We start from the raw sequence: 26,807 nt of genomic DNA, 5'->3' as shown, positions 1-26,807 counted from the left end.
CTTCCCTGGTCTCCTGCCCCTGGATTTGTTGGCACTTCGGCTACCAAGAGATTAATGAAATCTTTTCAATCCTGAAAGAAATGAAAACCTCATGAGGAAAAAAGTGTGTTTTCAGCATTAGATGGAAGATAATATCAAGAAACAAAATCTTTTCCTATGTAAGAGCTTTAACACTTGTACAAAACGTTGTGAGTTAATATATGGTTTCAGGGGAACAATTTTTCTCCTCAAATCTTTAGAGTTATTTCCAGAATTTCAAAGCCTATTTCAAAAACTATAGTTTTGTCTAAAGTACAATCAGCTCTGTGAATGGAAGGGTTGCAGAAGGGAGAGTGTTCACACTGAGAGATGAGAAAGTTATCTGCTTCCAATGCCAATGCATAACATGAATGCTGTTGAGTTTTCTTTAAAAAGCTTGAGATTTGTAATGCCAAAAAAAAAAAACCTCTAATGATTTTTTGAAAAGTTGAAACAAGATGAATTTAATTACTGAGCTGCTCACAATAACTAGGAAACAATTCCTCTGTTATAAATTGTATTTATGAATTTTTCCCATGCAAACAGTATAGGAATTATGAAACACAAATGATTAGAATTGTAGGTTACATTTACATAGTGAATCTGAATAGAAATAACTCCTTTTCTTGGATAATAATATTTTACTTTAAATTAGGTTATTATACTATTAAAGGAATCCAGATATATAAAGTAAAAGTTGTTATATTTTTCATCACAAAAGTATTTTTTAATGTAAAAAATTGTCACACTGTGTTTCATTATAAGGATTCGTAAATTGCCTCTTTTATTTTAATTTTTTACAGCCCTTTTTAAAGTATATTTTTTTTCTTTGAGACAGGGTCTTGCTTTGTTGTCCAGGCTGGAGTGCAGTGGCATGAACTTAGGTCAGCACAGCCTGGAACTCCTGGGCTCAAGCGATCATCCTGCTTTGGCCTCCCAAAGTGTTGAAATTACAGTTGTGAGCTACTTCGCCTGGTCCAATTGCCTCTTTTAAGAAGAATTATGATTAGAAAAAAATGCGTGTTCATACCTGTTGAGGAGCACAGCTATCAGGAGAGCAAATGATTTTTTAAAAATATTTTTATTATTTATTTATTTATTTTTATTATTTTTTATTTTCTGAGACGGAGTCTCGCTCTGTCACCCAGGCTGGAGTGCAGTAGTGTGATCTGCAACCTCCACTTCCTGGATTCAAGTGATTCTTGTGCCTCAGCCTCCTGAGTAGCTGGGACTACAGGCATGCTCCACTTTGCCTGGCTAATTTTTGTATTTTTAGTACAGACGGGGTTTTGCCATGTTGCCTAGGCTGGTCTCGAACTCCTGACCTCAGGTGATCCGCCCGCCTCGGCCTCCCAAAATGCGAGGATTATAGGCGTGAGCCACTATGCGTGGCCACAAATAATTTTTAAATCAATATTTAGAACACATTTAGGGTGAGTGTTGTTTAGAGCTTGACAACATTCTCATTGAAGATTATTCCGTTTAAGATTCAACAACTCAAGAGTCTGCAAATCTAGATCTTTAACCAGAACTTGCTTTTCTATCTTTTCCTTACAAGAAGAAGAATACCCAGGCTGGGACTTCAAGGCCCCAGAGAGGCAGTGCAGCAAGTTCCTGGGTTCAAATCATCCCTCAGCTACTTCTTAGCTGTGAGACCTTGGGCAAGTTACCTAGCCTTTCTATGCCCCAGTTTCTTCATCAGTAATTTGGGGCTAGTAATCTCTTCTTCGTAGGTTTGTTGCAAGATTAAATTAATTTACATTAAGGGCCAGGTGTGGTGACTCATGCCTGTAATCTCAGCACTTTGGGAGGCCAATGCGGGCAGATCACCTGAGGTCAGGAGTTCGAGACCAGTCTGGCCAACATGGCAAAACCCAGTCTCTACTAAAAATACAAAAAAATTAGCCGGGCTTGATGGCGCACCTGTAGTCCCAGGTACTGGGGAAGCTGAGGCAGGGGAATCTCTTGAACCTGGGAGGCGCAGGTTGCAGTGAGCCAAGATCATGCCACTGCACTCCAGCCTGGGCAACAGAGCAAGACTCCATCTCCAAAAAACAAAAAAAAATTACTTTAAGAATTAGAACAGTTTATGACTGGTACACAGTAGATCCTCAATAGACACTAAAAATTATAATTACAATTGTTAATTGTAATTATTTATTATTATAATTATATGAACAATTACTGGAAAGCTCTCACTCTTTCTAAAGAATTTGCATGAATAAAGGAAGACTAATTTTCTCAGTGTCTTTTTAGTACACTCAGAATTTTCAGTACAGCAAATAATTTTCAGTGAAGTCAAAATTATTTAGATAAAGTCTTCTCTTCATGCCCTAGCAGAAAATGTTCAGAAACAAAATGAAATAAAGAGACAAAGGAAAAAAAAAAAAATACTGGCAAAGGGTCAAGTTTTGAGAATTGTTTTCAAGAGGTCATTGTATTCAGATTGGTGGAGCAGGCTACTATAAACCATAAGTAGGAAATGAGAACCCGCTGTAGGTTGATAAAATGGATGTCTTTTCAACTAAACAGATCGCTATCAGCCTAACAGAGCCAACTCCTGTTCCTTTTTGCCCAGTCATTTCCTTACTAAGTGTCTGTAAGAGCCGCCCATTTGGGTGTTTCTCAGGATTATAGGTTTTTAGGTCATTCAGAAACCCTGCGGAACGCCTGAAAAGGCTAAACACAAGCAGTTACATTACGCACAAGCTGGATGACGTGACCCCACTGCTGCTGTGTGGAGAGCGGAGGCTGCTGAACCCGAGCTGGTGTGAGCTTCTCTTGGGGCAAGTCCACGGGTGGCCAGGAGCACGTGTTAGTCTGGTTAAGAGCTCTGCTCAGAAGTAGCCGCTGCAGCTGAAGGTTTTCGGGCCGGCTGAAGGCTGGGCCGCTTCTTCATTCATTTCAGAAACTTGAACAGTGGGCCTTCTACACACGCTGTCTTTGTCATCCTCAGGCAGTTCCTCCATGGATGAGACACAGGGGCCTCTGGCCATGACTGTCCATCTTCTTGCCAACTCTGGGCACGGCTCGGTTCTGCAGAGGACTCTGGACCAGCTCTTGGATTGCGTTTGCCCAGAGGTCCGGCTCTTTCAGGTGTCTGAAGGGGCCAGTCCTGTGAAATACTGTGAAAAGTCCCATTCCAAGCGGTCCCGGTTTCCAGGGATGTCTGTGTTGCTCTTCCTGCACGAAAGCCCGGGAGAGGATCGGCTATTTCGCGTCCTGGATTCTCTCCAGCATTCGCCATGGCAGTGCTACCCCACCCAGGACACTCGGGGAAGGCTGTGTCCCTACCTTTCTGCCAATCAGGAGTTCTACAGCCTGGACAGCCAGATGCCCATCTGGGGGGTGAGGCAGGTGCACTGTGGCTCCGAGATCCTGAGGGTGACGCTGTACTGCAGTTTTGATAACTATGAAGACGCCATCAGACTCTACGAGATGATCCTGCAGAGAGAAGCAACCTTGCAAAAGAGCAATTTTTGTTTCTTCGTGCTCTATGCCTCCAAGAGCTTTGCTCTGCAACTCTCCCTGAAGCAGCTGCCCCCGGGAATGTCCGTGGACCCCAAAGAGTCTTCGGTGCTGCAGTTTAAGGTCCAAGAGATCGGCCAGTTAGTGCCGCTGCTACCCAATCCATGCATTCCTATCAGCAGCACGAGGTGGCAGACTCAGGACTACGATGGCAACAAGATTCTGCTTCAGGTATTTCTGTTTTGTCTCAGATCTTGTAGAGGCTCATGGAGCTGTGTAATTTTACATCGGAATGGGCCTAAGCTAGTGGTTCTCAGACTTGGTCGCACATTAGCGTCCCTTAGGGTCTTTCATAAATTCCCACCCCAGGCCAGTTTGATCCGAATCTCTGGGAGCATCCAGGCCTAGGTAACTTTTTTTACAGCTTCTTGGATGACTCTAATCTGTAACAGGGTTGAGAATCACTGATCTCATAAAATCTCATCTGACAGATAAGAAAGTTCAGATTCCATGAATTTGCAGCTGACACAAGTACTTTATAGTAGAATCAGACAGGATTCTACTTATAAAGATCAGAATCTTTATAAAGAATCAGCCGCCTTTCTCAGGCTTGCCGTTTAAATGCCCATCAACTATACTCCATCCTTTGTTTACTCTTTGGGCTCAGGAATGTCACAAGCTCTTCTAATCTGACTTAAGGAAGTTGAAGTCATACTTATGTTTAGAGATGGTTTTTTTAATTTTTAATTTTTTTATTTTTTAGAGATGGGAGTCTTCCTCTGTTGCCCAGACTGGAGTGCGGTGGTGCCATCGTAGCTCCCTGAGGTCTTCACCTTCTGGGTTCAAGTGATCTCCTGCCTTAGCCTCCTGATTAGCTGGGACTACAGGCACGTGCCGCCATGTCTGGCTATTTTATTTTATTTCTAGAGACGGGGTCTCACTATGTTGGCCGAACTTGTTTAGGGATGTTAAGTTTGCAGTACTATTGACTTAATTTTTATTTTTTATTATTATACTTTAAGTTCTGGGGTACATGTGCACAAAGTGCAGGTTTGTTACATAGGTATACATGTGCCGTGTTGGTTTGCTGCACCCATCAACTCATATTGACTTAATTTTTAAGCATCTTGCATCACTGTCAAATTTTACCACATACCAAGTTAGATAGAATGCTTTCTTAAAAAAACTTGAAATTAAAGCCTTCCTTTGTAACCATCCTCAAAAACCTAACATAGCATGAGTGTATTTAGTCATGATAGCTGCCATGCATTGCCTTTCCATGGTATGTGAGCCCGGGCACTTAGTAGCTGTATGACTGTGGGCCTCAGTTTCTTCATTAGCACAATAAAGGCACCCGAGAATTAGCATCTTCCTCGCTCATACTTATTTACAGGAAATGACCTGACACTTATAAAGTACATAATTAAGATAGTGCCAAGAACTCAATTTTAGCTATTATTGTTCATATGATGCCCTATACTAAGGATTCTTTTAAATTGATAATTTTATTTAATACTTATAACAACCTATGAAGTTACTATTTTTCCCATTTTGGAGATAAGAAAACTGAGATTTCCAGGGGGTCAGTTATTTGCCCAAGATAGGAAGTATCTATCTACCCTCAAAGTTCATGTGGTCAGCCGCTGCGGTCCAGTGTATGTGTGTAAATGTGCAAGCAGGGGGATGAATGTCATGTTCACAGCAAAATATCCTGTGGTTTCTGTACTTAAGAAATGGTCAGAAGCTCCTTAAGGCCTATTGGATAAAGTAATAAAAGGCTACAAGATGAGATGTCTTTCTATTTGGTTAATTTTGTTGTCATCGCTTTGACTTGTTAATAAAACATGAATCATATTGATTCTATATTAAATGATTTCTAAATTATTCACCTTCTTGTTCACATAAGGTAGAGAGGCACTGTTTCTGTTAGTTGCCTATTATAAAACCCCATAATTTCCAAGGCATCTAAAATTTCTCTCAGTTTTAGTGACTCTCTAGTACTTAAAATCAACCTCATGGTCAAACAAAAATGTGATGTGTGTGTGCAGCAAGGGACATGATTTTAATCATTTCTGTCTTTAAGCTGACTGACATTTTTGCTTTGGAACCAGTTTAAACAACTTAGTTACTTTGGGAAGTTGAGTCACATTTGGGGAGTGTAGAAGAGTTTCTTGGATAAAGAGAAACCCATGAGTTGTATGAAGAGACCTCTCTTCCTCTCTGGATTGTCCAAGGAGCCTGGCCACTTCTCAGGTGTGAATGGGGCATCAGCCCCTCACTCTTGTTTTTGAGACAGTCTCACTCTGTTGCTCAGGCTGGAGTGCAATGGTGTGATCTCAGTTCACTGCAACCTCTGCCTCCCGGGTTCAAGCAATTCTTGTGCCTCAGCTTTCCCAAGTGGCTGAGACTACAGGTGCCTGCCAACATGCCCAGCTAATTTTTGTATTTTTAGTAGAGATAGGGTTTCACTATGTTGCCCAGGCTGGTCTCAAACATCTGGCCTCAAGTGACCACCTGCCTCAGCCTCCCAAAGTGCTGGGATTATAGGCATGAGCTACCATGCCCAGCTGCCTCTCACTCTTGATAGCCCCCTTGGACATCACTTTTGTCCTGACCTCCAAACCTCAGGGACTTCTGCTTCCTCACTCCAAAACAGGATTTGATCTCCTCTTGTTAAGTCAATGAGTCTAAGCTTTTGCAAACAGAGTGAGAGATCGCCTTCTGGAAAATTCTGCTTCTGGTGTCATATCATAAAAGTGCCTGAGGAAAGTGTGTAAAGGCTCAGCCATAATCCAAAGACAACACATTGTAGCTCCCAGATAGCTTTTCATTCTTCGAATGGAGTGAATTTTTCAGGATAGAAAATTCTTGGGCGTGGTGGCTCGGGCCTGTAATCCCAGCACTTTGGGAGGCGGAGGCGGGTGTATCACTTGAGGCCAGGAGCTTGAGACCAGCTTGGCCAACATGGCAAATCCCTCTGTCTACTGAAAATACAAAAACTAGCTAGGCATGATGGTGCACACCTGTAGTCCCAGCTACTCGGGAGGCTGAAGCAGGAGAATCGCTTGAACCAGGGAGGCAGAGGTTGCAGTGAGTTGAGATTGTGCCAGTAAACTCCAGCCTAGATGACAGAGCAAGACTCTGTGTATTAGTTTGTTTCACGCTGCTGATAAAGACATGCCGGAGACTGGGAAATTTACAAAAGAAAGAGGTTTAATTGGACTTACAGTTCCACGTGGCTTGGGAGGCCTCACAATCATGCAGAAGGCAAGGAGGAGTAGTTGCATCTTACACGGATGGTGGCAGACAAAGAGAGAGCTTGTGCAGAAAACTCTTGTTTTTAAAACCATCAGATATTGGGAGACTCATTTACTATGAGTGAATTCATTCACTATTCACTCATGCCTTAAATAGCACCCAAGTCACCTCTTGAATGCTTTGCTGCTTAGAAATTTCTTCTGCCAGATACCCTAAATCATCTCCCTCAAGTTCAAAGTTCCACAAATCTCTAGGGCAGGGGCAAAATGCTGCCAGTCTCTTTGCTAAAACATAACAAGAGTCCCCTTTGTTCCAGTTGCCAATAAGCTCCTCATCTCCATCTAAGACCACCTCAGCCTAGACCTTATTGTTCATATCACTATCAGCATTTTTGTCAAAGTCATTCAACAAATCTCTAGGAAGTTCCAAACTTTCCCACATCTTCCTATCTTCTGAGCCCTCCAAACTGTTTCAACCTCTGCCTGTTACCCAGTTCCAAAGTTGCTTCCACATTTTCAGGTATCTGTTCAGCAATGCCCCACTCTATTGATACCAATTTACTGTATTATTTGTTTTCACACTGCTGATAAAGACATACCTGAGACTGGGCAATTTACAAAAGAAAGAGGTTTAATGAACTCATAGTTCCATGTGGCTGGGGAGGCCTCAAAATCGTGGCAGAAGGCAAGGAGGAGCAAGTCACATCTTACATGGATAGCGGTAGGCGGCAAAGAGAGGGCTTGTGCAGAGAACTCTCATCTTTAAAACCATCAGATCTCATGAGACTCATTCACTATCACGAGAACAGCACAGGAAAGACCCGCTCCCATAATTCAATCACCTCCCACTGGGTTCCTCCCACGACACATGGGAATTGTGGCAGTTATAATTCAAGATGAAATTTGGGTGAGGACACAGCCAAACCATATCACTCTGTTTTGAAAAGAAGAAAAGAGGAGAGAAGAGAAGAGAAGAAAAGAAAATCCAGCCTAAACTTCCTTGTGTCCTGGGGAGAGGGGCTGGGTAGCGAGTCTGGTTTCTGTAACTGAGTAGTCCAGGCCTTACACTGTGTGCTCAGGATCCAGATCCCGGCTCTGTTACCGCTGTCTTGACCCTATCCTCAGCCAGGCATCTGCCAGGGTCGCCAGCTGGCTGCCAGCAGCTCTGAGGGCTACATCCTTCATGTGGATTCCAAGTACCTTGCCCCACCATGGCCCAACAAAATGTCTGGACTTCAGTTAGACCAACTGGGATCAGATTCTCTTCTCTAAATCAATGATTACATGCAGGAAAGTGAGATTATATGGATTAGTTTAGCCCTGAGGCAAAGGCTCTGCCTTCTACCCCTAGATGCTGTGTGGTGTTCTGTGGGACTCTTAGGGAAGGTTGTGGGTCTCCAGAGAAGATCAGGGTGGAGGAGACAAATATAGAGTGGCCCCAAATGGCTGATGTTCAGCAAAAGTAAGAAAATGATACCTATTAAAGGAAGAACCATAACCACAAAGTAACCTCTCTGCAGACCATCCCTCCACATGGCCAGGATGGAGGCGTGTGTGCAGAAGACCTGAGTGTGAGGGGAGCTAGGCTGAAGGGGGGGTGGTGAGAAAGCTTTCCTGAGGAGCAATGCCCAGATCTGCCTGAGCTGGATGGCCCAGGAGGAATTAGCCAGTTGGAGAAGGGAGCAAGGGTGTCTCAAACAGGTGACCGTGGGTGATGATGTTGGTGTGGTGCTGCTTAGCAGGCCATGCTCAGCAAACTTCCTGAGGTTTCATGTGGCTGGAGTGAAGGGAAGGGGAGTCAGGGGAAGAGGATGGGCAGGTGGCCTGAGGCTGGATCAGTGGGAACATGGTCAGCCACTGGTATGTAAGTGCTGAGAGCAGGGCGACCTCTTAGGCTCACTCCTGTGAACCTAGAACCTAAGGTCAGTGTTTGGCACATGGTAGGCAAAAACATCCTTCTACGAATGAACCCTGGCTAAGTAGCTTCTATTCTATCCTTGGTGTAATGAGCAGTCACTGAGTCCCATGAATGGAACTGACATGGATTATTTGTGTTATGAGGGTCAAATGAGAGAATGTACATGGTGGTGCTTGGTAAAGTAGAAGCTCCTGGAGACCATGTAACTGTGGTGCAATTGTGATCTGTGCATGTAAGAGGCTGTCAGCTGTCTCTGCCAGCGCACCCAGTGAGCAATGCGTTTCCCACATGACCTCTTGCCATTACAGACTGTCTGATTCCTCTGAGTCTAGAATGGATGGTTTTGATGACAGTGATTTGAGCATATCGAATAGATGCTCAGTAAATGAATGTATGAGTACATGAGAAGGCAAGTCCATATGTATTCATTCCTCAGAACTTTGCTGAGTTCTTGCTCTGGGCCAGACATTGTTTTTCCTTTGGCAGTTTTAATTTTGCTGTTTCAATTCTTAGTGAGTGCAAGATGATAGTGGGTTCAACCTTCCCTTTATTCATTCAAACAGTCCTCTGCTTTTCTCCCTGTGCTTTTGCCTCTGGTGGTAGTGACAGTGTCAGTGTGTTCTGGGGGAAGGTAGCATGGGTGATGATGTCCGCCTCTTTTTTTTAAACCTCCTGCAACTTAAACTGTGCCCTCAGTCAAATAAGCTATTTTGTCGAATCAACCACATGCAGTATCTCTAGTCAACTACTGTTGGCTTTCAGCTTTCCACAGCTGAGACCCGTGTCCAAAGTTATATTTTTTGTACTTCTTATAGATTTTTTTTCAATTTTTTGCATTATGGCTCTTCTCTACTGAGTTACCTGCTGATGCATTCATCTCCTGCCCCCCGCCCCCGGCATGGGCAATCCAAGGGTAGAGGCCATGACTTTGGTGTCGGGCTCTGGCAGACTCTGAATTCTAGGTCGCTGAGTTAGCATTGGTGATCTTCTCATTCTGTTTGATGTACAGTAGGCAAACTTTATAAATTAAATGATAAACCTCCTTCAAAGCCACTTGAAACACTCGGCAAGGTCTATATTTCATGGCCCCGTGGGAGATGTGACAGCTATGACCTTGTTAGCCTTTGGGTGGGTGCTCTGTGCAGGATCACACTGCCCTGGTGGTCTAATGAGGAGCTGGACCCTCCTGCAAGTGCCTGCAGTACCAGGCAGCCTGCAGGAAATGCACTGTAGAGCTGCAGCCACCCACCTTGTGTGTAGGGAAGGAGAAGGTGAAATTGACCGAGGATGTCAAGTAACATGGAGGAAGTGTGACTTGGGGGATTGACTGAATGGACTGTAGTGAAGTGTAGGGCTGAAGAGTTCAAAGGAGTTTAGAGAATTTTTGGTCCACTGAAAATGGGTGCAGGAGGACACAAAATGGGATTTGAAGAAATCCATTTATTATGGTGTTTAGAGAAGGGGCAGACATGCTCATACCTATAATATATAATTTAGGACCATAATCCTGTTAGCATCAAATAGGACAGGTTGGAAGGGGGCTTGACTGACCACTTCAGAGGGGACTTCAGTTTTCCAGTCAAAGCCAGTGCGGTTTTGAAATAGGGAACTCATAATGGAAATAGGAGGTTAAATTGCATCGGTAGACTTGACTGAATTTGGCAGTAATTGGACATGGAGTGTGAAGAAGAGGAAGGTGATGATGAGTCTGGACACATTGGGCTTGAAGTGCTTGCAGGTCTTTCAGATGAAGAGATTCCATGGTCAGGTGGTCTCTGAGGGCTGGAACTCAGGAGGGGGCATGGGCTAGGGGCATAGGTGGGGTTGGTGGCTGAAGCCCTGGGAAGGATCGACATTACCAAGGAAGAGAGTGTAGAGAGAGAAGAGGTAAAGACAGTGCCTGGAAAATGTGTGCACTTCTGGAGGAGAGGGAAGAAGAACCCGTGAGAGACGCTGAGAAGAAGCAACCACAAAGCCAGGAGGATGAGGAGATCGTGGTGTCATGGAAGTCAATGTCGCTTGGTGGCTTGCAGTCCCTAAGATGTGGCTTCTCAGGTGTGCTAGAGCAGGTCCTTCAGGTTCTGTCCTGGTCTCCTCACTGGGCCCCCAGTTGCTTGTGTGTTGCCATTGCCCTTGGAGAGATCAACACCTGCTACAGGCCCTGTGTCCTCCAATAACTGCTGCTGCCACCACTCTGGGCTTATGGAACCGTCCCCAAACACTGCTGAGACCAAGCTGTAATTTCAACAAGATCTTTCTGAAGAGTTGAGGATAAAGAGGTGGGGAAAACCCCCCCAGAGAATTCTAGGCCAGAAGAGTAACTTACAAGCACCTCTAGATGTTGCTATTCTCGGAGCTCCCAGGCAAGCTATGGCCTTGAGGTCCCTCCCAGGTCTCCTCCAAGTCTTCTCTACCCCCTTCTTCTGGAGGTGCTCCAGGCCAAACTCACACAGTGAAGGAGGATGGTTTTCTCCCTTCCTCTCTGAGGTACACCTTCCAGGTCTTCTTTCCTTGATAAGGGTGACTGCTTCCCAAGTTGACTAAATGGGAAAGGTCACACACATCTCGCCTCCCACCCCCATTGTTTGATGTTCAGTAGGAAAACTTTATAAATTACAAGATAAAATCTCCCTGGAAGCTAGGGAGGTTTTAGAATAGGGTGGTGTCCTATTCTTGTGACCTGGGCAGGACAGATCAGTAACAGAACAAGACTATAACATCAGTACAATCTGGGGTGTGCCGTCTCGACAACACATGTTGGTTGCCAGCCATCCATTCTGGAGGCTTTTCCCGACTTAATCATATGGATGAGCTGAAACTCATGCCTGTGTAGCCTTCTTGCAGTCCTGGGGCCTCACCTCTGGATCCCCTGCAATCAGCACCTGAGCTAGAATCCACATAACTCTCCAAGACAGCCATGTGGGAGAAAGTCACGTGATTTTGAAAGATTCGGTTTCACACATATGCTCTCAATGGAGACCCATTTCTCAACTGAGACTCATTTCTCTAGACGAATGCAGTGTCCTCTAGGACTTTCTGTGATGATGAAAATATTCTATATCTGTGCTATTCAATATGGTGGCCATTCGCCACATGTGGCTGCTGAGCGTTAGAAATATGGCTGGTGAGACTGATGAACAGAATTATTAATTTTATTATATTTTAACAATTTTAATGGCCTTATGTGGTTGGTGACTACTGTACTGGACTGCCCTGGCCTAGGTCATTTCTAAGGTCTCCTGCATCTTGAAGCTTCTGTAACTATACTGTGTATAGCCTCATTGGTGACAAAACTTTATCTCTTAACTCATCTGTTTTTTTTTTTGAGACAGAGTCTTGGTCTGTTGCCCAGACTGAAGTGCAGTAGTGCGATCTTGGCTCATTGCAACCTCCCTGTCCTGGGCTCAAGCTATCCTCCTGCCTCAGTCTCTGGAGTAGCTGGGACTACAGATGTGCACCATCATGCCCGGCTAATTTTTGTATTTTTTGTAGAGACCAGGTTTTGCCACGTTGCCCAGGCTGGTCTCAAACTCCTGAGCTTAAATGATCCGCCAGCCTCAGCATCCTAAAGTGCTGGGATTACAGGCATGAGCCACCATGCCTGGCCTATCTCATCTTTTTTCTTTGCTCTTTTAGAGAGAGGATCTGATCCTGTCACCCAGGTTGGAGCATTAGTGGCATGATCATAGCTCACTGCAGCTTTAAACTCTTGGGTTCTAGTGATCTTCTCATTTCAGCCTCCTGAGTAGCTGAAACTCTAGGCATGCATTACCATGCCCGGATAATTTTTTAATGTTTTATAGAGATGGGAGTCTTGCTATGTTGCCCAGGCTGAACTTGAACTCCTGGTCTCAAGCAGTCTTCCTGCCTTGGCCTCAAAGTACTGTGATAACAGGCATGTGAGCCACTGTGCCAGGCCCAAATCCTCATGTCTTAAGGGTAGAATTCAGTTCAATTTTTAGAAACAATCAAAAGATATTTAGCATTAATTGTATTGAGTATGGTACATAGTTGAAGAGATTTTAATATTATATTTTAAGATTACAACATATGTTACCTCCCTATACTGAGACTATACTGACTCTGAAAGTCAGATTGCTAAAAAAAATTCCAAAAATATTTGACACAATTATCAATCTTTTAAGTGCCTGTGTATAGCTTTTCATAATCTACCTAAGGACAACACATAATCTAATAATATGATATTATATATAACATTTAATGAACATTTATATGCCAGCCACTGTGTTGTGTTGTTTCATTATAAATATCTCCACTTTAAAGATAGGAAATCGAGGTTTAGAAAGTTTAAACAACTTGCCTATAGTCACCCAGGAAGCAAGGATAAAGTCAGGTTTCAAACTCAGGTCTCTCTGTCTCCAAAGTTCAAGCTTTTAACACTTACACAATTTTTGTTTTCTTTTAAAAAGTATATTTGTTAATATATAGTGTTTTGATTTCCATTACAGTTTTAAAGAATATAGCACATAGAATTGATCGTTTAAAACAAGATAATTCAGCCCGTTTTAGATAATCTACTTCTTTTATTTCTAACACTGTAGCGAAACTTGATACTTTTTCCTCTTACCAAGTTTAATGACAGATAGTTTCTCTGACGGCACTTTCCGTTTCATATCTTAGCAAGATTTTAATAAGAGTAACCTACAGGATAAGGTTGCAAACAGAGTTTTTTAAAATTGCAAGATTACCAACGAACTTTTCTTTCTTTTTTTTTTTTGAGACAAGAGTCTTGCTTTGTCACCTGGACTGGAGTGCAGTGCTGTGATCCTCCGCCTCCCGAGTTCAAGCTATTCTCCTGCCCCAGCCTCCCCAGTAGCTGGGACTACAGGTGTGCAGCACCATGCCCAGCTAATTTTTGTATTTTTAGTAGAGACGGAGTTTCACCATCTTGGCCAGGCTGGTCTCAAACTCCTGACCTCGTGATCCACCCACTTTGGCCTCCCAAAGTGCTAGGATTACAGGCATGAGCCACCGCACCCTGCCAAGTGTTTCTTTTTCATTAGAGGCTCTTTTCCAGCTTATATTTAAAAACAAGTTTGTTGGCCAGGCGCGGTGGCTCACGCCTGTAATCCCAGCACTTTGGGAGGCTGAGGTGGGTGGATCATGAGGTCAGGAGATCGCGACCATCCTGGCTAACATGATGAAACCCCGCCTCTACTAAAAAAATACAAAAAAATTAGCTGGGCGTGGTGGCGGGCGCCTGTAGTGCCAGCTACTCGAGAGGCTGAAGCAGGAGAATGGAGGAGGCGGAGCTTGCAGTGAGCTGAGGTGAACCCAGGAGACTGAGCTTGCAGTGAGCTGAGATTGAGCCGCTGCACTCCAGCCTGGGCGACTGAGCGAGACTCTGTCTTAAAAAAAAAAAAAAAAAAAAAATAGAATAAGTTTGTTGACAAGTATTGGGGGAATCTTTCCTCCACCTGATTTAACTGGTAAACGTCTGAGTGGTGTATGTTCACGCCCGCTGGTGGAATTCCTTCCTGTGAGGTTTCTCCTCTCTGTGGGCCTTGCTCTCCCATTTGTTTGCTCACTCGATGAGCTCACAGCATTTTCAGTCTCTCTTCTCTGTTACCAGTGGCCCTCGTCATCTCCTTCAAACTCAAACAAGCAGATTTTCCTTGGCTCAATAACTCTGGTATCTTGCCTTCTTTCTATGCCTGGCTTCTCAGTTGAGCTGTCTGTTTTTGCCGCCTTTAGCCACAAACTGATGGTGCTTCTTCCCATGCCATTCTGCACCCTGAGTCTTCCTCTAGCAGTTGATGAATCCGCTCTCTGGAGGGCCAGCAGTGCTTGAGGACAAGATATCAGCAGCATTCGTACATGTGGGCCACTCCTGCCTTCTTGAAATCCTCTCCTCTGTGGGCTGCCATAACCCAGTTCTTTTAATTAAGCGGTTCATTCTTTCTGACTCTTCCTTTTCTCTCTCTCTCTGTGTGTGTGTGTGTGTGTGTGTTTTCAAAGACTCAACTGTTTTTTCCTCTCTCTAAATCATGTTTTCTCAACCTTGGCACTGCTGACATATTTTGGATGAGATAATTCTTTGTTGTGGGGGGTTGTCCTGTGCATTGCAGAATGTTTAGTGGCAGCCCTGATCTCTATCAGTTGGATGTCAGTAGCACTGGCCCACTCACCCCCGAGTTGTGACAACCAAAAATATTTCTAGACTTTGCCAAATGCCCCTTGGGAGACAAAAATCACCCCAAATGAGGACCATTGCCCTGCACCAAAGATTTCCCCACTGAGGTTACGAAATAAAAATCACCTTGTGGGGTTGGTTATCACTTTTGTTCAACTTAATCCTGTACTTGAATTTCCTCTATCTCTTGAGGTTTTAGCCTCTTTCCTACTCCCTATAAGACCATTTAAACATAATGTCTCATCCCCATCCCAGACTCAATCCAGGCAAAACCAAGTCATCATCTGCAGCCCTCCTCTCCCCACCCCCGACTTCTCCAGCTCCGTTCGTTCTTCTCCCAGTTGCCCAGGTTTTGAAACACCAGTTGTTTTTAAAGCCTCCTTTTTTCCCAGAACCCCCACATCCAATCAGTCCCCAGCTGTTCTAATTTTCCTTGGGAGTCATTTCTGCTTCCTGCCTTCCTGCTTTAAGCCCACATTGCTTCAAACGCACATTATTATTACAGCATTATAATGCCCTCGCCCTGGCTCCAGGCATTCTGTTTCATCCTGCACAGCGCTATCAAAATACATTTTTAAATGACTGCCAAATTTATGTTCCTTCTCAGTTCAATAACAAAAGGTGAGAAAATCAAATTAAAATGCCCCTGCCTGGCTTTAGAGACCTTCACATCAGACCCCTACTAGAATCTCCCTTTGCAGGCCAGTTGTAGTGGCTCATGCCTGTAATCCCAGCACTTTGGGAGGCCGAGGCAGGCGGATCACTTGAGGCCAGCAGTTCGAGACCAGCCTGGCCAACATGGTGAAACCCCATCTCTACTAAAAATATAAACATTAGCTGGGTGTGGTGGCGCCTGCCTGTAATCCCAGCTACACGGGAGGCTGAGGCAGAGAATTGGTTGAGCCTGGGAGGTGGAGGCTGCAGTAAGCTGAGATCGTGCCACGGCACTCCAGCCTGGGCAACAGAGCGAGACTCCATCTCAAAAAATAATAAAAAAAGAATCTCCCTTTGCCGCCTTGCTTCTTCACCATCCCAGCCTTCTTACCCTCCTCTTCCCCCCAGAGCTCTGGGCTTACTCCCACACCTTTGCTTTCTATATTTTATGTATTGTGGTAAAATATGTGAGACAGAAACTTACCATTTTCACCTTTTAAAAAAAATTTAGGAAGCCTTCTTTCTTTTAAAAAAATTGTGGTAAAATACACATAACAATACATTTACCATCTTAACTATTTTTCGAGGGTACGATTCAGTGGCATTAAGCACATTCACAGTGTTGTGCGACCATCACCACTATCCATTTCCAGAACTTTCTCGTCATCCCAAACAGAAACTCTGTACCCGTTAAATCAAACTCACCGTTCTCCCCCGCCCTTGGTAACCTCGATTCTACTTTCTGTCTCTATGAGTTTGCCTATTCTTGGTACCTCATATAAATGAAATCATACAATATTTGTCTCTTTGTGTTTGACTTCGCTTACCATGATGTTTTCAAGGTTAATCAGTGCTGTAGCATTTATTACAATTTCATTTACTTTTATGGCTGATTATTATTCCACGGTATGTTTATCTGTATCCATGCATTGCCTGAGCTACTCCTTCTCCAAGGATGCCTTTCATTTAATCTTCAATTATCCAATTTTAAGGCTTTGATCAAATTCCACTTCCTCTTTGAAACCTCCCATGAAGCTCAAGGGCACATTAATTCCCATTCCTAACTAGAACATTTCATACCTAAATCTTTGTAACACGTAACTGATTATATATTTTCCCATTCTTGTATTTTATTATGTGGGACTTTATGACTCTCCTTCTCTTTTCAGTATTTTATTACACATGTTTATTTCCAGTCGAGTATTTGGCAGATAGCTGCTTCTGAAATACTTGTTGATTGACTGACTACTTGTTTTCAGGAAATAAGTTTATCTCTTTAAAGAAGGTATATACAGAAACTGGTTTGGCATAAGCAAGCGTGTGTTTCATTTTGTTTTATCAACAGATATTTAGCTATGTTCATTTCTTTTTTTTATTAGCCATTTAAAATAAAAGGACATAGTGGCTCTGCAAGTAAGTAATTTATTTTCTTCTTCTCTAGCATTTCTTGAGGGCTCTATGTTCTCATTTCTGAGTCTCTCAGCTGTACACTCTCAGGATCTATTAACCCCCTCTTAGTTTCTCTCATTCCCCTCCCATTCTCCAGCTCCACCCCCAACATACCCCACCCCCAACACACACACACTCCCTCTTCTACACCCTCGCTCAATACTTTATGTTGCTGTGAAAGAGGCATTGCTCAGGAGGGTCCCGCTATTATAGGACAGCATGTTGCCATTGGTGGTTTTGGCCAATTGATGAAAATAAGTACCTTTCAAAGGATCAGTTAATCGCAAAAGTCTGGTTTCAACCTTAAGTGAGCCTGGCACTGTTTAGAGGTTTCTTATTATCTACCTAAATTGTTTCCATGCAGTCATTTTTTTCCCCCAGTGTTGAAGAAATCCTCTCTTGCTATCTTCTTGGAATCACTTACAGAGAGAAACATTATTTTCCCTTCATGATACGAGTCTGCCCCTTAACAGCTTAATCATTTTTCAATGATGTATTTTCACTTGACTTTCAAGAGTTTAGAGTTATAAATGGTGACCATCTTCCTGTTAATCACATAATGCTGATGTTCCTTGAACTTGAAGAACCTAGCTCTCAATCTGTAACATTTTACAAATATTTCTTAGAAAGATGATCTCTAAATGATCACAATTCCTACAAATGCATTTCAATTTGTTTTTTGGCAAGAGCTTAATTCTCCCTGAAGGGATTCATCTCAATCACTCAGCATTATGTTTCTCCTGGAAATTCTTCATTCCAATGCTAAACATCTGCATTTCTATGTTAATAACCTTACACTCACTTTTGCCCTATGCTTTAAGGATCTTAGACTTCTCTTTTAAAAAAGTGGACATTCCCCTCTCTTAAGAAGACTGCACAAATGTCTAGCCATAGTAATAAAAATCATTATGAATTTTCTTAAGACTTTATGTCCACTTAATGTAAAATAATTTGGGGCCTAGTTTATAGATGCTACATTCTCATTCATTTCTATGTGCAAAAATTCATATTTTGTTAAGTATTAAGCTTTATTTGTTTATATAGCAGATATTTAGTGATTACTTATTGAATGTTAGGCACTGTGGTAGGCACTGGACATACGATAACAAAGAAGGTGTATATAACCCTGCTATTCCAGATTGCAAACTCTATGGGAAGATACAGAGGAGTAAATAGCCAAGTACAAAATAGTGTGGTGAGTACTCAGATACGGCAAGTTCAGACTGCGCTGTGAGAGCTACTAATAATACTAATGACGATGATAATAACAGATGCATGCAGGGCATGACTATCATTTAATCTTCACAGCAACTCTATGATGTTAGCACTTATTTATCTTCTTCTCCATATAAGGAAACTGAGGGACAGAAATATTAAGTAAGTGGTCTAAAATCCTACTGCTAATAAGTGGCAGAGTTGATATTTAGTGACACCTAAATCAGATTAGTGACATTGAGAAGGCTTCCTTCTCAATGCTGTGTAAGCTTGGAGCTAACAATGAGAGGAAGTTTCAGGAAAAAGGGCTAGAGGATGCACATCCCACATAGAAGAAATAATATATATTAATATGTATGAACCCTGGCATAGGAAAGGGCAAATCATGTTCAATTTCAGCATGTGGAGGCTGAAAGGGAGAAAGTGGTGAATTACCAGCGTGGTGTAACAAGAGGCAAACAGTAAAGGGTGAGGCAGGCCACATCCAAAGGCTTAGATTTTATTTTAAGAAGAGTAGGGCGTCATTGAAGCAGTATGATGGTGTGGTGTGATCCAATCCTCTGGTAGGGGAGTGGAGAATGGATTTGTGGGAGGTGACAGCATCTGTGGGGACCTCCATTGGATGGCTATTGCTGTAATTCAGACAAGAGGTGATGATGGCCTGCTCCAGGGTGAATGACAGTGGGAGCAGAGAGAGTGGAATGTCAGCGATCTATAAGAGGAAGTGTCCATGGGGACGGGTGGATGGTTGTACCAGGGGTATGGAGAAGGGTGACTGATGCTCTTCCTGGGGTCATGTGGGAGCTAATGGTGCCATCTTCTAAGATAGGGAAAAGAGAAAGCAGAACAGACTTGGTGTGAGGAGGGAGATGAGTTCATGGTGCAGATGATTTGGGGCATGTTGTGTTTGAGGGATTGGTGGCTAGAAGGCAGTTGGATAGGTAGATGTGAAGCTTAAGAGACAGATGAAGCTTAAGGGACAGATCTGAGGTGTAGTTACACTTTTGGGAGCCTTCATCATTTAGACGATAACTGAAGGCCTAGATGCCCATGAGATTGCCCTGGGGCAAGTAGAGTGAGAAGAAAAGAGGAACCAGGCTAGCTCTGAAGAACGACAACATTAAATAAACCAACAAGGGGAGAGGCTCCCTCGGTGGAAATGGAGAAGGGGTGGAGGGAAAGGTAGGAGAAAATCCAGTGGAATTTATTGGCCAGGAAGCTGAAGAAAAAGACTTCAGGATAAAGAGTACAGACTTCAAGGTCAAATTCTACCAAGAGCTCAAGAAATAATGAATGACAGGAGGGCTGATTGTAGATGACCTTAGCAAGAGCAATTTCACTGGAGTCGTAGGAGGGAATTACCAGCATGGTGTAAGAACAGGCAGACAGTAAAGGGTGAGGCAGGCCACATCCAAGGACTTAGATTTTATCTTGTCAATGGCATGGGTAGAGAAAATAAGGGAAGGTTTGTAGAGAAAATAAGGGGAGGTTTGTAGAAAAACGTGACTGTGCACAAATGTTATATAGAGGTTTGACAGTGAAGGGGAGGAGAGAGAAACCTGGAGGGAAAGAGAGGGTGGAAAGAATGTGTTTTTCAAAACATGAGACTTGAACAAATTTAATTGCTGTTGGAAAGGAATAGGCAGAGAGAGAGAAAGTGAAGGAGAGGGAGAGAGATTAAACATCCAAGATAAGAAAATGGGGAAAATGAATAATTGATAGGTCGGGGTCACCACGAAGGTGGGAGGTGATGGGAATCTTGGCCCGGGGACCGGTCACTTTCACCTAGAGAGAATGGTGAAGCTGCAGGTAAGTTTCGCGGTAGCAGTGAGAGTGTTGCTAACTGGTGACAGCGTCTGCTTCCTTGATAATCTAAAATGGTGAGACCACCTGATGAGAGAGAGCAGGGGCGATGGTGCTGCTGAAGGTTTCAGGACAGTTTTGAAGGTTTGAACAGCTGCTGGGTGAATGGAGAGAGGTGACTAAGGAAGCAGGCGGACTGGCAGGTAGCCTGGGAGAGGCTGGAAACCACGCCATCATGGGGCACCCATTTCACAGACCGATGCGTTTCTGTGGCATCCTGAACACATGTTCAGAAAATGTGGGCAGGTAAATGGGTGAAAGGTGGGGAGATTTTGTGGGAGTCTGTGACAGAATGGGAATAGCGAGGGGAGTTGGAGGTATTGGTGAAGAAATGGTTGAAGTGATAGTCTTTGGACTCAAATTGGCTCTGAAAGGCAGTGTGGATGGGAGGGGCTGACAGGGAGAAGCTGGGGATTGGGAGCATTGATATTGAAGAGCAGATGTGATGGGGAATTGAGTGCTGGAGCCTGTGGCCTCAGAATGCCTGGCTTAAATAGAATCTTTCAAAGATGGGACATTTGCAGGTAGAGAAGGCCCAGTGGAGGGGCTGTGGGACTGGGTGACAGAGGGGAGTGGAGGGGTGAGCTAGGCTGGCCCAGGAGGGCACTTCCTGGCTGCCCTGAGATGTCTCAGCACTGGTTGGGGCTTCAGGACCAATTTCACTATGATCTGACATTGATTTAGGTGGCAAGGGGAGATTACTCAGGCTTCTCTCTCTGTTCACAGTTGCTAGAGAATGAAATACAAGCCCCAGAGTCAAAGTTATTGATTTCTTTCTCCAGATTGGATAATCTAATATCAACCCTGAACCATTTCTGAGTATGGAAATATCCATGCCAGTTTCCATTTCTAGAAGAAAAGATGTCATTGGGTCAAATAAAAAGGTACATTATGATACAAGGGTACAGTGTCAAATGATTCTCCAAGAAGCAATGATGGCAGTTGGCCCTTAGAAGGACTAAGGGAGTTTGTTCTCCAGGGGAAGGGAAACCCCAGCTAACATTTCGGAGATAGTATTTTTTCTTCCTGATTTTGAAAGGATAAGCAAATAGTCTTCATTGGAAAGTGAGAATTTGAGGGTGACTTGTGGTTGGGATGGGGAGAAGGCTTTACTTTTTATTTTACACATTTGTACAATGAAATTATTTTTATGGTGATAAATTACTACTTTTATAATAAGACTTTTTTAAAAAAACAAACAGATGAAAAGGAAAGAAAGGAAAGGAAGTGCAGGAGGAAGGAAGGAGAGAAGGAAGAAAGGAGGGGAGGGAGGGCAGGGCTGTGGAATTGGAGCAAAGGGAAATGTAGAGAGAGATAGCAAAATGAAATTAGACAGAGAATTTTTCAGAAATGTGGAGGAGGAGGTCGGCTGTATGTGATAAGAAGCAGACTCACAGCGACCACAAGTTAACTGACTACTCGAAGCCTAGCTTTTCTGGGTCCATGGCAGTAGTTCCAAAACTTTGCTGCACATTAGACTTACCTGGGGAGATTTATCAACTCTGATAACCAGGTGCACTCTGACCTGGTGAAATCAGGAGGTCGTGGGCTGGGAGCAGGCATCATTGTTTTTAATGATCCCAGGACGTTCCCTTGTGCAGCAAAGTTTGGGAACAGAAATTTCTCCTATGGGTTTGCATAAGGACAGGTCCTGCGGTGCAGTGGGCATCCCTTCAACAGTGTCGCCCCTAGAGAGAGTATCCGATGCTGGCGGAAGCTCTCTTCAACACACTCTGGGGCACTGCACTGAGCTGTGGTTCAGTGCAAGCACATCTGGGATGGAGGTTTCAGGTGTGTGTGTGGCTCTCTAGTGAACTGGCTTGGCCCAGGGGTAGAATTTAGATATTCTAGAATAGTGGTTTTCAAGCTGGTTCTGTGAAGCCCTGGGGAACTAGAGAGGGGGTCCAGTAGGCAGAGGCTACCCTCTGTACGTCAACCAGGGCTGCTCTAATTAGATTGCTTCATATTTGGGCTTCCAGGTAAGAAATTGTTTGGAAAAAAACTTCTTAAGATAGAGAGATGGCTCACTCCTGTAATCCCAGCATTTTGGGAGGCCAAGGCGGGTGGATCACCTGAGGTTGGGAGTTTGAGATCAGACTGACCAATATGGAGAAACCTCGTCTCTACTAAAAATACAAAATTAGCTGGGCGTGGTGGTGCATGCCTGTAATCCTAGCTACTAGGGAGGCTGAGGCAGGAGAATCACTTGAACGTGGCAGGCGGAGGTTGCAGTGAGCTGAGATTGCGCCATTGCACTCCAGATTGGGCAACAAGAGCAAAACTCCGTCTTAAAAAGAAAAAAAAAAAAAAAAAAAAAGAGAGAGAATCATTGATCTAGAATAGGGCTTGGTCAACTGTGGCCCAAGAACTAAAAATAGTTTTCTATTTTTATGTGGTTGGAAAAAAATTCATGACACATAAAAAATATGAGATTCAAATTTCAGTGTTCATACATAGAGTTTTACTGAACACAGCCATTCATTTATATATTGTCTATGGCTGTGCTGCGGCAGAGTTGGGTAGTTGGGGTAAAGACCACGTGGCCGGCAAACCCTGAGATATTTACTGTCTGGCTCCTCGCCGAAAATATTTGCCAACTTCTATTCTAAAAGAATCAATGGAAGTCCTTGTTTTTTTGTGTGTTTGTTTTTGCAGCTTGGTAATAGGCATCTCACCATTTCTATCAGAAAATTGAGATGTACTGTGTGTCATCTATACAAACAAATATGCTCTGTGTGTGTGTGTGTGTGTGTGTGTGTGTGTGTGTGAGAGTGAGAGAGAATTTACTCATTTCTAGACCTGTTTTCTCACTGCCCTCATTTCTGCCTTCTTGACTTGTGAGATAAATATGTATCATTATTTTTTCTCCCTTGAAATAGACTTTATTTTTTACAGCAGTGGTAGGTTCACAGCAGAATTAAGCAGAAAGAACAGAGTTCCCATATATCCCCTTCCCCCCGAAAAAAGCCTCCTTTCCTGTCAACATCCGTTATCAGAGTGGTACACGTGTTACAACTGATGAACCTACAATGATACATCACCATCACCCAAAGCCCATAGGGTACGTTAGGGTTCATTCTTGGTGTCGTACATTCTGTGGGTTTGGACAAATGTATAAAGATGTGCATCCACCATTACAGTATCATGCAGAGTAGTTTCACTGCCCTAAAGTCCTCTGTGCTCCACTTATTCATCCCTCCCTCCCCCCAACCCCTGTCAACCACTGATTTTGTTACTGTCTTCATAGTTTTGCCTTTTCCAAAGTGTCATATAGTTGGCATCATATAGTCTCTCTCTGTCACCCAGACTGGAGTGCAGTGGTGCAGTCATAACTCAATTTAACCTTGAACTCCTGGGCTCGAGGGATCCTCCCTCTTCTGCCTTCTGAATAGCTGGGACTATAAGTATGCACCACACGTCTGGCTAATGTTTTTATTTTTTTGTAAAGATGGGGTCTTGCTAGTTGCCCGAGCTGGTCTGGAATTCCTGGCCTCAAGTAATCCTCCCAGCTCAGCTTCCCAAAGGGCTTGGATTACAGGCATGAGCCCAGATAGACTTCTTTCAGTTAGTAGTATTTATTGCAGGTTCTTCTGTATCATTCTTTTTGATATTTGGTTAAGGGCTGGGCCAGGTAGGGATGGATCCTGGATACCAATTCCCAAGGGCTGTTATCAAAATGGAAAAAATTGCCTTTTTCCAGAAATCTTCTTGGGAAGAGTGTTGTGCATGGAACAGGATGCAAGGCTCCCAAGGGTCGAAATCTCAAAGGGGGGTCAGTGAACTCCATTCCGTGGAGGGAGGGTGCAGTCAACAGCAGGGTGAGGGTTTTGCTGAGTGGGGTCTGTAAGTTTGTAACCAGAGTGGAATTGCTAAGGATTAAAACACCTAAACTTCCATATAAGCCATGCCCCTTTTTTGTTTTCTCACATGGTACCAGGCCTCTAATCTAAATAAATGGTGCCCCAAGAATTTGAAGAATATTGCTGCCAAATTATTAGCTGCCTGGACTGGTCACATGTCTTAGAATGTCCCAAGATACGTATTTTTATTAGCATGATCTAAAAGAAGGATCACCAGCTTTGGAAGACTGAATTCTTACTTCAATCCTTATCTTAACTTTAACCACATGGTTTGGTGGCTTTTTAAATTTCTTTTTTTGCATGGTTGCTAATGAATACATCATTTACATCATCCAGTGAGGTCACTGAATGACATCTGTGAATGTCTGCATTGTTTGAACAACTTGCTCTACCAGAAGCGTGGTGTTGTTAATTGGCCATTTGATTCCCAAAGTCTTACCCTTGTCAAAAACTTAATTTAGGGAGTCCCAAAGAGAGGTATTTGGAGCTGGGTCTGATTAGATATCTCATGATTATATTGTACTTATCACTTCTATTCAATTCAACCGAATTTACTGAAAGTCTGCTATGGGCATGGCATGGCGGAGGGTGAATAAGGCATAGTCAGCTCTTGGCACTTAGTTAATGGAAATTATGTTTCATATGTTCCTCCTTTCCTTTCCTGTAGGTCCAGCTGAATCCAGAACTTGGTATAAAGAATGGCACCTTGGGAGCTGGTATGCTTCCCCTGGGCTCCAGGCTGACTTCTGTCTCTGCAAAGAGGACCTTAGAACCCAGGAGCCAGAGGAACCAGGGCAAGAGGTCCCAGGGGCATTCTCTGGAGCTTCCTGAGCCCAGTGGGAGCCCCACATCAGACAGGTGTGCTGGCACTTCATGGAAAAGCCCTGGCCGGTCATTCCAGGTCAGCAGCCCAGCTATGGGTGCCCACCTGCACCTGTCTTCTCATCACCTTGAATCTGGGGCCAGAATGAAGGTCCTCAACCAGGAAAACAGATTTCAGAAGCTTGAGGCTGAGACGAATGTTGACACTGGCTTGACCATCATAAATCCTGAACCCAGGCAGACTTACTTTGGCGGATTTCCAAGGGATTTGCAGGCCAGCCAGCCACCATTCTGCTTGCCAGCCTCTTCCTTGGGGGTGGCTACCTCCACAAATAACAGTGTCTTTAAGGAAAGAGTCTCTCCTTTGCCACTTGCTGGCCAAAGGGACCTTGGTACCAGGAAGACAATTTCAAAATGTCTCCTTCATCTGCAAGTTCAGGGTGAAGAAAAAGAAGAAGATGAAGAAGAATTCTTTATCTAGCATAAAATAAACGTGGTTTTCTAAAACACAAGATCAGATAAAATGTTCTAGAAATGGAGTACTGACCCAGAATCAGCCTATTAGTTGTTCATCTGAGAGGGGCTGAATGCTCCCCATGCACAATCTGTATTGATTTTATTTCAAATGTTCAAAATCTAAAGGTGCTGGGAATGATTGTTTATTTGCCATCACAGTCATAAGAGAACACAGCCAACACACAGGGAAAAAACCGAATGCTTTTGTTCTCTAGAGATGCGCTAACCCAGCTGGATGTGTTGAATCCAGCACCTATCAGGATAATTGCATTGTATGCAAATGAATCGGTATGTTATACAACACTAATTAGTGTCTGTAATTTGGTTTTAATTTTTACTTAGGTTGCATATCTCATCCCCCGGGACAATATGGATTGCTATTTATTCTTCAATGCTTTTTAATTTTCATGTGACCTCTTATGGTAACTAGGCCTTGTTCACATACTCTCCTTGTGATTTTGCCTTTAAAGTTGTTTGCATCTGGAATGAGTGAAAATGCAAAGTGTTTTGAAAATTATAAACAGTTAATTTTGTTTTCCTGTTTAATGAGCCAAAATACTGGAAGCCAGAAAATCAGGTTAAACATGAATGCTAGGCTCTAGGGCTTTCCTGCTCGTCTGTTTCTCATTTGTTTCTGCACTATGTCAAAAGAAGACAGTGGTTCTTGTACAAACCAGAGGAACATTGAGCACAGTGGGAAAATTGGACTGGTTGATCTGGTCACTGGAGCAGGACTTGGGTTCTTCTGGCCACATTTTGACTCCCAGATTCCTTTACAAAACGCACTCATTCATTCATTTATATGTGTTCATTCAATAAACATTTTTTGAATACCTATATTTGAATAAGACATTGTGTATATGGTACATATACATTCTGGGGCCATGAAACCCAAAAAGTGTTTATGATTTCACCGCTCTGATAAATTCATTCTACCAACTTTTAAAAAGATACCGAATTCCAAATATATTCCTCCAAAAACTTTCTCCACAGTTGAGGCCCACACTGGCCACATAATGGTGTAATAAGCATTTGCAACCTGCAGATGGAGACTGGGCATATTATGAATTGCAATTATAATTGCAATGGACAAATTCTCATTGCCCATATGCTGAATTTTTTGGTTATGTCTGTACACACATTTTTAAAAAACCCGAGGCCTGTGTTTCAGTTCATTTATAAGGTTATTCAATTCCACGAACTTCACTCTCAGAACAGATGTTACATAAGAGTGTAAATGTTGATTTAGCTGGATCTTTTGGAGACTTGGAGACTTACTACACCTAACTGGAGACAGAGATGAGTTCAGTCCTAAAGTCAAATCTTGGAAAAGTGAGTCTAGGCTGATTTTGGTTGCTCTTCTCAGCAAAAGGGATAGAAACAGAGGAGAGTTGTAAATGGACAAAGACAAGACTCCTCAATTGATATTTTTTGTCCTTAAAACATCAACATATTCTCATTCCCATTTTGTCTCTCTCTCCCCTAGACTACAATTTGATTTTAGAAAATGGGATGAAGAGCTTAACTTTGGTATAGCTTTCTATAATAACAGTTAAAACAAAAAAGGAAATTGAACTACTGAACTTTGAATAAGCACAGCAGGAAGAAGTTTT

At 43.2% G+C, this 26,807-nt stretch overlaps 1 protein-coding gene across 2 annotated transcripts; it reads left to right on the top strand.

Moving 5' to 3' along the window:
- The first annotated feature begins 2,326 nt into the window (after positions 1 to 2,326).
- Positions 2,327 to 26,807, top strand: FAM124B (family with sequence similarity 124 member B). 2 transcript variants are annotated; one of them, XM_024243207.2, is made up of 2 exons: positions 2,327 to 3,717; positions 24,524 to 26,807. In XM_024243207.2, exons 1-2 carry the CDS (start codon positions 2,986 to 2,988, stop codon positions 25,157 to 25,159), a joined length of 1,368 nt encoding a protein of 455 aa, XP_024098975.2. In that variant the 5' UTR covers positions 2,327 to 2,985; the 3' UTR covers positions 25,160 to 26,807. The 2 variants fall into 2 exon arrangements, with proteins under 2 accessions (XP_024098975.2, XP_054405029.1); XM_054549054.1 differs by lacking the exon at positions 24,524 to 26,807 and adding an exon at positions 4,250 to 4,916.

The sequence above is a fragment of the Pongo abelii genome, chromosome 11 (assembly GCF_028885655.2).
Source record: "Pongo abelii isolate AG06213 chromosome 11, NHGRI_mPonAbe1-v2.0_pri, whole genome shotgun sequence".
Lineage (NCBI taxonomy): Eukaryota > Metazoa > Chordata > Mammalia > Primates > Hominidae > Pongo > Pongo abelii.
The sequence above is the reverse complement of the archived record's forward strand: the minus strand, read 5'-3'. Positions and strand labels throughout refer to the sequence as shown.

What these genes read in the sequence shown, in the direction of transcription:
- FAM124B (XM_024243207.2), top strand. Translation starts at nt 2,986, where the DNA reads ATGGATGAGACACAGGGGCCTCTGGCCATGACTGTCCATCTTCTTGCC. An exon ending in GCAACAAGATTCTGCTTCAG is followed by an intron (nt 3,718 to 24,523) that starts GTATTTCTGTTT and finishes CCTTTCCTGTAG; the next exon opens with GTCCAGCTGAATCCAGAACT.